Source organism: Hippopotamus amphibius, chromosome 15, assembly GCF_030028045.1.
Source record: "Hippopotamus amphibius kiboko isolate mHipAmp2 chromosome 15, mHipAmp2.hap2, whole genome shotgun sequence".
Lineage (NCBI taxonomy): Eukaryota > Metazoa > Chordata > Mammalia > Artiodactyla > Hippopotamidae > Hippopotamus > Hippopotamus amphibius.
Window position 1 is genome coordinate 3,101,859 of NC_080200.1, and position 9,526 is coordinate 3,111,384.

General features: G+C 57.9%; 1 protein-coding gene across 4 annotated transcripts; it reads right to left on the minus strand.

Annotated features, from left to right (window-relative positions):
* Positions 1 to 242: 242 nt before the first annotated feature.
* On the minus strand, positions 243 to 9,413 carry SIRT6 (sirtuin 6). Of its 4 annotated transcripts, none has more exons than XM_057710465.1 (8): positions 9,301 to 9,413; positions 5,966 to 6,093; positions 4,450 to 4,632; positions 4,102 to 4,161; positions 2,230 to 2,325; positions 2,071 to 2,151; positions 1,275 to 1,398; positions 243 to 1,177 (listed from the first exon to the last, which is right to left on the minus strand). In XM_057710465.1, exons 1-8 carry the CDS (start codon positions 9,364 to 9,366, stop codon positions 836 to 838), a joined length of 1,080 nt encoding a protein of 359 aa, XP_057566448.1. In that variant the 5' UTR covers positions 9,367 to 9,413; the 3' UTR covers positions 243 to 835. The 4 variants fall into 4 exon arrangements, with proteins under 4 accessions (XP_057566448.1, XP_057566449.1, XP_057566451.1 ...); XM_057710466.1 differs by lacking the exon at positions 9,301 to 9,413 and adding an exon at positions 9,093 to 9,166; XM_057710468.1 differs by lacking the exon at positions 9,301 to 9,413 and adding an exon at positions 9,001 to 9,060.
* Positions 9,414 to 9,526: the final 113 nt, after the last annotated feature.

Sequence of the window (9,526 nt, forward strand, 5' to 3'; positions counted from 1 at the left end):
GTCCCTCTTCAAGGGGCTCACAGCCTAGCAGCAGAGGGCACATATTAAAGAGTCCCGCAAGTAAGAATGACAAAGTGAGGACTCAGCAAATGTCAGCGGCTGGTAAGGCCCTCCTTCAGCCTCAGGCCTGGTTCAGGAACAAATGCCCAGGCACACATCCCAGGGGGTGAGGGGACCACACAGTTCTGCCCCCAGGGGCTAGGACCCAGGGCCAGGTTGTGGATGGTAAACACAGACTCAGATGCAAGAAATTCTGCTTTTATTGCATTGAAGGCTTTTCTGGAAGCCTGGAGGAAGCCAGGTGGACACACCTCTCTCCCTCCAGCCCCAAAGGCAGTGTGAGCCGCTCTTGTCAGTCCTGCCAGGAAGTTTGGCTCCTGAATGGTGGTTCTGTCTCCCTTCCCTCCTGGAGGGACTGTAAAGGCTGTTTGGGGGTAGGCAGGGGTTGGGGAGCATGAGGGCCCAGGAGGCAGATGGGGTTAGTTCCTGTTTAGGCTTGGAAGCCAGAGAGGGCCTGGCCACACCTCCCAGGAACATCCTGAGTCAGGGGCTGGAGCCTGGGGGTGGAGCAGGTGTGGGGTGGGGGATGTCAGCTCCAAGGTCAGGGTCGAAGGTGGGGGATGCTCCTTCCCAGGCCCCCTCCAGAGGCCCCAAGCTAAAGGGAGGTGCAAGAGAGGGCAAGTCTGCCCCTGGGGCCTGGAGCCCAGCTCTCAGAGCCCTGAGGTCTCCCCCCAAGGACATAGAAAAATAACAAAGTGAGACCAGTAAGAAAAAGGAAAAGAAAAAAGAATCCATGGTTTCTACAAAAAGCCCCGCCCTCCCCGGGGCCCCCTGGTCAGCTGGGTACCACCTCGGCCTTCACTCTTTTGGGGGGCCTGCAGGGGGCAGGGCTGTCCGGCCGCTCCCTTTTGGGGCTGGCGGGCCCAGAGCCGTTGTGCTGGGTGCAGGGCTCAGCTGTGGGCTCCTGCTTGGGGCTGGCAGGCGCTGGGCTGTTGAGCTGGGCGGGGGCCTCCTCCTTGGGCTCCAGCTTGGGGGCGGGCGGGCGGGGCAGGGGCGGCAGCGCCCTCTCCAGCACGCGGGGGCCATCCCAGGCTGGGATCTCCAGGCCCAGGTGCTTCATGAGCCGGGTCATGACCTCGTCTACATAGCCATGGATACGCAGGTCTGCGTGGCGATCCTGCGGGGGCGGGGACCGGTCAGGCCGAGGGAGGCGGCTTGTGGGGGCCTGGGGTGGTGTCAGGAGTCAGGGGTAGGGGGTGGACTCCCGCACGTACGTGCTTGGTGGGCTGAAGGTTGACGATGACCAGCCGGCCTCCGCGGCGTTTGGTGGCTAGGGGCAGGTTCCCGCTGGGCCGGATTTGCAGGGAGGTGCCCAGCGTGATGGACAGGTCCGCGTTCCTGGGGCCGGGAGGCGGGATTAGTCTGAGCCCCTTGGGAAGGGTCTCTGCAGCCCTCCTCCTGCCCCACGAAGCTGGGGCTGGGTGGTCTCCGACACACACTCCCCTACCCTTGCTCAAATGCCAGGGCTTCACTGCTCTGCCAACGCCCCCCCCACCCCGGTCCAGCCCAGCAAGGCTGGCTCACACAGCGCCCACCTCTGCTTGGCGGCGGGCCTGCCGCAGCTTCCAAGCCGCCCTGAATCCTCCCCCTCCCGCATCCCTTCTGCCAGAGCCACCCCCACCCAGGCTGGCAGAGGTGGAGCTGCTGACGTGGGAGGGACCTTCCCCACTTGGGCTCCTGGGTTCCACTCCCAGCTCAGTCACGTCCTGGCTGGGAAGCGTGGACGGAGGCGTCCACTTGCTCTGGCCTCGGTTTCCTCATCTGTAAAATGGGCCCGGAGCAGCACACGTCCTGGGCTGCGGTGAGGACGGTGTGCAAGGCCTTTGGCCGGGGCGGAGGGTGTGAGGCCTCAGTACACAGGAGCTGCCATTATTATGGGGGAAGCGAGGCCCAGGGAGGGTGGGGGCCACCTCTTTCTGGAATCCTTCCCTGATGTCCCCGGGATTGGAGCTGGCTGTGTTTCTGCCCCTCCCCTGCCCACCCCACCCTGGGCTTGGCGGGGGGTCAGACCTGCTGGCCTCGTCGGCCAGAGCGAGGTCCCGGTCAGGCAGCGAGTCCTCCCAGTCCAGGATGGTGTCTCTCAGCTCCCCCCTGTACGGAGGGTGGCGGAGTGAGCAGGGAGACTGGCCGCCTCCGCTGGGGTCCAGGGCGTGGGGAGGGACCACTCACCTGCAGGCCCGCAGCCCCCTTGACTTGGCCATGGTGCAGAAGCGGCCAGTGGCCTTCAGGCCCATGCTGCCTACAACGGTGTCCCGGACGTACTGCCTGCATCGGGGGAGGAAGGGGTCAGCTCCCCGCCTGCGCCTGGGCACCCACCCTGCGGCCCCACGTGTGTGGCTCTTGCTTTTTGCCGGAAGCTGTTCTGCCAGGAAAGCAGGGGCCACGCGACCAGAATCTAAGCATGAGGGGACATCCAGCAGACTTAGCATGGGGGGCAGAGGGGGCCTCCCATGAAACAGCTGGCCTGGCTGCTTCGAAAGGTCCGCAGTTCGGAAAACAGAGAGCGGTTGGAAACTGTTCCAGATAAAGGAGACTAAAGAGGACTTCCCTGGTTGCGCAGTGGTTAAGAATCCGCCTGACAACGCAGGGGGCACGGTTCGATCCCTGGTCCAGGAAGATCCCATATGCCGTGGAGCGACTAAGCCTGTGTGCCGTAACTATTGAGACTGTGCTTTAGAGCCCATGAGCCACAACTACTGAGCCCGTGCGCTGCCACTATTGAAGCCCACGCGCCTAGAGCCCGTGCTCTGCAACAAGAGAAGCCACGGCAATGAGGAGCCCGCACACTGCAAAGAAGAGTAGCCCCCACTCGCTGCAACTGGAGAAAGCCCGTGTGTAGCAACGAACACCCAATACAGCCAATAAATTAATTAATTAAAAAAAAGAGAGAGAGAGAGAGAGAGAGATTCCATCCACAGGGAGCCACACCCCCCCCCCCCACACCTGAGTTATTCACACCTGTGCCCGGAAGCAGGAGACACGCCCAGAGGCCACCTGTTCCAGGAAGGCTCAGCCTTCCCAGAGGGGGGTCCCGCCCCATCACACCCTGTTATGGGCTGAATGGCGGCTCCCAGGTACTTTGGAATAAGACTTTATTTGGAGGGACTTCCCTGGTGGTCCAGTGGGTAAGACTCCGTGCTCCCAATGCAGGGGGCCCGGGTTTGATCCCTGGTCAGAGAACTAGATCCCAAATGCATGCTGCAACTAAGAGTCTGCATGCTGCAACGAAGATCCCGTGTGCCACAACTAAGACCTGGTGCAGCCAAATTACGTAAATAAATAAATACTTAAAAATGCACAAAGACCTTATTTGGAAATAGGGTTGTTGCACATGTTCTGGGTTCAGATGAGGTCACATTAGAGTAGGGTGATCTCTAATCCATATGACTGGTGTCCTTGTAAGAACAGGGGACACAGGGACTTCCCTAGTGGTCCAGTGGTTAAGACTCTGACCTTCCAATGCAGGGGGCCTGGGTTCGATCCCTGGTGAGGGAACTTGATCCCGCATGCCACAACTAAGGGTCCTGCATGCCACAACTAAAAAGATCCCGCATGCCACAAGGAAGATCCCGCATGCCGCAACTAAATACATAAATAAATATCTTTTAAAAATAAAGAAGAGGGGACACAGGCACACGGGGAGACGGAAACGTGAAGATGGAATCAGAGGTTGGCGTGATGAGTCTACAGCCAAGGATGGTCGGAAAACACCACGAGCTGGAAGGGGCAGGAAGGATCCTCCCTGACAGGGTTCGGGGGGAGTACGGCCCTGCCAACACCTTGATTTTGGGCTTCAAGCTTCCAGACCCATAAGACTACCAGTTTCTGTTGTTTTAAGTCACTCAGCTTGTGGCACTTTCTGACAGCAGCCGCAGGAAATGAATACACCTCCCGGGAGGAAGATACGCCCCCAAGTCCCACCTTGGGAGGGTCGCGCCCTCATCTCTGGAAACGTCAGGTTCACCTCACAAGACTCTTTTTCAGAGCCCGACCTGGGTCATCCCCGCCTTGTGCCCCCACCCCCAGCCTCGTGGCACTCACGTCTTACATTTGACGCATTCTTCTACGAACATGTTTCCGTGAAGCTCTGCAAGCTTGTCCCTGTGGGAGCGGAAGGAAGAGGCTTAGTGGAGGAGCAGGGTGCCCAGATCCCCCGCCCAACCGAGATCCAAAGCGCTCAGGGCTGGAATTCCCCCCAGGACCTGGAAGAGGGGACCACAATTCCCCAGCTGCGCGCCAGGCACTTCTCCTGGCCGCCTGCCTGAATCACCACAGTAGTCTTGACAGAGAGGGGCCACCCGCAACGCCTGTTTTCCAAATAAGGAAACCGAGGCTCAGAGAGAGGAGCAGCCCTGCCTGAGGCCTAGTGGGGCTGGACGCTGGGTGCACCTGGGGAAGCCGGAGCGCACGTGCAGCCCGTCCACGTTCTGGCTGACCAGGAAGCGGAGGAGGCCCACGCGCTCCAGCTGCACCAGCGCCATGTGGGTCTTCGTGGGCCGTGCGTTCTCAAAGGTGGTGTCAAACGTGGGGGCCAGGCCCCGCTCCTCCATCGTCCAGACGCCGTGGGGGCCCCTGAGGTGGCAGGTCGGGGAGACACAGAGAGAGAGGCACACAGAGGCGGAGAAAGACAGAATCAGAGAGAGACAGAGATAGAGTGACACAGACAAAGGAGGCGATGGGGGAGGAAGGAGGGAGAATGTGGTACACAAGGGCAGAAATTAATTATTCAATTCAGCCAACACTTACTGCTGCTGCACTCAGCCTGGCCTTGCACTGGGTGATACTGGGGCCCTAGTGGACCCAGGCCCTGCTCTCAAGGAATCCTCCATCTTGTGTGGAGAGGCACAGGGGCATGCAGAACCTCCAGTCCTGTGGGGCTGGGGCAGAGGGAGGAACCCGGGGCTGGGCTGGCCCGGCCCCGTGAAAGCAGTAAGGGCTCTTTGTGGGACTGTGGGAAGGCTTCCTGGAGGAGGCTGAGCTGTCTTGAACAGAGGGGACAGGGCAGGGCAGTTCAGACAGAAGGCCAGGGGGCTGGCAACAGCCTGTGAGGGGTCTAGGGGCTGCAGCAGAAGCAGCAGGGCCTGAGGTTGGAGAGCTGACCCAGGGCTGGCTCGGGAAGGGCTTTGACTTCCAGCCTGAAGTGCGTGGAACGCTCCTGTGTGCCAATGGGGAGCCATGGCAGGTCACGGAAGGGGGGTGAGATTCACACCTTGGAATTCTAACATTCCTCCAAGAACGAGGAAGCTGGTCTTCTGCTGTGAGAGTCTGTGCTGGGGGCCTGAGAGGCCTTAGAGTACAGATGCGATAGGCCTGCCCCGTGGGGTAGGAATGCCAACGCGGCACCTACGGGGGCTACTCGGGGGCCACCAGTTTGAGACCCCTGCTTTTCAGCAACCAGACTCTTGTCTAACACAGGCTGCCTGAAGCAGAGGGACGTTAGACCTCAGCTGGTCTCTCATCCTCACTTACAGGTGAGGAAACTGAGGGCCAGATGTTAAGCCACATGCCCCACAAGGTCTGACAGAAAAATGTTGTAAGTGTGGAGCTAACTGTCCCTGATATCAATTCTCCCCTTCTTCTGTGGTAATCATAGAACCCCACTATTTAGCCATGCACAGTGAGCCTAGATAAAAGACTACATTTCCCAGCATCACTTGCAACCAGGCATAGTCAGGCGACCAAGTTCTGGCCAATGGAAGGGAAGGTTGGGTGTGATATAAAGGGACATGCTCCTAAGGAAGGGTCTTTCCCATCCCCAACACCCCAGGGGACGGACAGGTCACCTCAGACTCAGCGGGAGGGAAGGTGGCAGGAGGGGCTCCAATGCCTGGGCATCTGTGAGCTCACAGGGAAGCCCATGGCAGTGTGGCAGGCCCTGCCTCGACTTCCCTCCACGCTCACGGACCTGAAGTCGGGGATGCCAGAGGCGGTGCTGATGCCCGCGCCCGTGTGGAAGACCACGTTGGAGGACTGCCAGACCAGCTGTGCCAGCTCCCAAACCTTCCGCTCCAACTCCTCAGGGGGGTCAAAGATCTGTTGGGTAAGAGAGAGTGGAAGGGAGTGAAACAGGAGGGAAGGGTGCAGGGCACAACATTTAAAAGAATGACGGAGCCTTGGGACATGACAAAAACTGGTTGGAACCAACTAGGTCCAAGATGGCTCGAGCTTCAACTTCCAGGGACTTCCCTGGTGGCACAATGGTGGGGGATCCGCCTGCCAATGCAGGAGACACAGGTTCAATCCCTGGTCCGGGAAGATCCCACATGCCGCGGAGCAACTAAGCCCCTGCGTCACAACCACTGAGCCTGAGCTCTAGAGCCCTCGTGCCACAACTACTGAGCCTGTGTGCCGCAGCTACTGAAGCCCGAGAGCCTAGAGCCCTGTGCTCAACAAGAAAAGCCACCGCAATGAGAAGCCAGCGCACCACACTGAAGAGTAGCCCCCACTAGTGGCAACTAGAGGAAGCCTGCTCACAGCAACAAAAGACCCAATGCAGCCAAAAATTAAAAAAAAAAAAAAAGGATTCGACTACTGGTGGACCTCCAGCCTCACTGTGCGCTCCTTGTGATACATTAGCATGTGCTAAATATGTTAACCCCATGGCTGCCAGGACAGTTCAGAGGCTAAACCTTTAAGAAAGTGGGCAGCCGCCCAATTCCTGGAAGTCTCCGCCCCTTTCCCGAAATAGTTGGAATAATCCACCCACTCACTAGCCTCCGAGATTACCCAGCCCATACAAACTAGTCACGCTATGTTTGCGGCCTCATGCCTTCTGAGATGGCCCACACTCTGTGGAGTGTGTTTCTCCCAAGGCCAGTTCTCGCCTTTTGAGATGGATCACATTCTGTCTATGGCATCACAGTGTATCTCTAAAGAAATCCACTTCTTACCTATCTCTCTGTCTCTCACTGAATTCTTTCTGCGATGAGACATAAAGAACCTGAGCTTCATTAAGTCCTGAGACGAGGTGTGTGATCTCAAAAGACGGTGGGTTCAAGTCCCAACCTGGAACATGGCCGGGTTCAAGTCCCAGCATGTGGGTTTCAGTCCCAATCTGCGCTGCATGCTTTCAGGAGGGGGTCGAAACACATCCCACAGTGGCAAAGGCCACAAGCCACAGACTGAACTGCCCAGCCTTGCCCAGGAGGAGGAGAATGGATGGGAAAAGGCAGCTTGTCACCATGTCCTTTCTCTGCCCACAGCCCTCCAGGGCTCCCACCTCTCTTTGAGGGAAAAGCCTAAGTCCTCCCCAAGGCCCACAAGGCCATGCCCAACCTACCTTGTCACCTCCCTGCCCTCACCTCCACCCTGCCTCACTCTGCTCCAGCCACATAGGCCTTCTCACTATTCCTGTAAGACACCAAGCACGATCCAGCCTCAGGGCCTTTGTACGGGCTGTGCCTTCTGCCTGAAATGGCCTTTGCCCAGACACCAACATGACTCCCCCTTCACCTCCTCTCCATCTTGGCTCAAAAGTTATCTCACTTGCCCACTCAAGTGCACAGCAGCATTATTCACAATAGCTAAAGTAAGGGAGCAGCCCCAGTGTCCATTAACAGATGAGTGGATACTCACGAATGTGGTCTAAACATACAATGGAATATTATTCAGCTAAAAAGAAAATTCTGGGACTTCCCTGGGGGAGCAGCAGTTAAGAATATGCCTGACAATGCAGGGGACGCGGTTTCGAGCCCTGGCCTGGGAAGATCCCACATGCCACGGAGCAACTAAGCCCGTGTGCTGCAACTACTGAGCCTGTGCTCTAGAGCCTGAGAGCCACAACTACTGAGCCCACGAGCCACAACTACTGAAGCTCACGCGCCTAGAGCCCATGCCATGCTCCACAAGAGAAGCCACTGCAATGAGAAGTCAACGTACTGCAATGAAGAGTAGCCCCCGCTCGCCGCAACTAGAGAAAGCCTGCGTGCAGCAACAAAGACCCAACGCAACCAAAAATAAATAAATAAATTAAAAAAAGAATTATACAATACAGATGAAACCTGAGGACAATATGATCAGTGAAATAAACCAGACACAAAAACACAAATACTGTATGATTTCACTTATGTGAGATCCCGAGAGGAGTCAGGTTCACAGAGACAGGAAGTAGACGGTGGGGGCCAGAGCCTGGGGGAAGCGATGGGGAGTCAGTGTTTCACGGGGACAGCATTTTAGCTTGGGAAGATGAGAAAGTTCCGGAAATGGAGGGTGGTGATGGTTGCACAACAGTACGAATGTCTTTCATACTGCTGAACTGTACACTTGAAAATGGTTAAGAGAGGAAGTTTTATGTGATGTATATTTTACCACTGTTTTTAAAATAAGGGAAAAAATAGTCATCTTAGGGATGACTGTCCCCGGCCACCCAGTTTCAATGCAGCCCCCAGCTCTACTCCTCATCTGCCTGACGTCTCTCCCTAGCGCGTACCACCATCTGACTTCTTATATTTCTTTGCTGCTCAGCTGTCTCCCATCTGGAATGAGGGGGCTTGGCGGGGCTGGCTCCCCGATGTGGCCCCAGGGTGGAGAAAGTAGCTGGTGCGTGGTAGGTGCTCAATAAACGTTTGCGGAATCAAGTGAAAACCGGGCAGGAGAGAAGAGTGGGGCTTGCAGCCATCTGGGAGCTCATTAATGCCCGACTCGGAAGGAACGGACCAGCCTTTGTGGGACGGGGGCAATCTCCCCAGATTACAGAAGGGGAGAGAAGACCCAGAAGGAAGTGACCCCGCCAAGGTCTCGGTGTCTGGGGGGGGAGTTCCTCTCAGCGTGGCTGGAGGGGTCTTTCTGACCTATATCCCCCAGGTTCCTCCCCATCTCAAAACCCTTCCTCATCACCCTCGGGATACTGTCAACCTCCCAGTTCGGCACCTGAGGCCCATTCTGGCCTGGTTCTGGAAACCCCTCTGGCCTCATCTGTCCTCCAGCTTTGCTTATTCCCACCTGCCCGCCTTTGCCCGGGTAGAGCCTTCCTCCGGGAACTACATCCCCTGCTCCCCCATCAGAACTTCAAGACTTTCCGACGCGGGTCCTACCCTCAGTCCCGGCCAGACCGACCCGGAGCTAGGCGTGGTCGCGTCCCCAGGCGCGCTGGGGCGTCACTTCCCGCCCCCTCCTCACTGGGAAGTCCCTCCCATTATCTAGCCTCAGTGTCTCCTGATATTCCCAGAATGCCCCGCTGCCGGCCGGCCCCGCCCAGCCCACGGCCCTGACGGCCGCCTCGGGACCCCCGGCCGCGCTCACCTCGGGGAGGCCGCACTTGCCCTTGTCCGCGTACGGCGACAGCCCCGCTGCATAATTCACCGACATCCTCGCCGCCCCAACGGGAACAATAAAGTTTCCCTTGTTGCGGCCGCTTCCGCCGGAAACGGGGTGGGACGATGAAGAAGGAGGAGCCGCGTCCTCATCCTCCCAGCCCAGCCTCGCCTCCCAAGGCGCATGCGCCTCGCGCTGACGCCGCAGTCGCCAT

Bases quoted from the DNA above. Each gene is read 5' to 3' on its own strand.
- SIRT6 (XM_057710465.1), bottom strand. From the start codon at position 9,366: ATGTCGGTGAATTATGCAGCGGGGCTGTCGCCGTACGCGGACAAGGGC. The intron at 4,162-4,449 runs GTGCACCCAGCG...CCGCTCCCACAG, and splicing joins GTGCGCTCCGGCTTCCCCAG to GGACAAGCTTGCAGAGCTTC. The intron at 2,326-4,101 runs GTGAGTGCCACG...CCCCCGATGCAG, and splicing joins GAATGCGTCAAATGTAAGAC to GCAGTACGTCCGGGACACCG.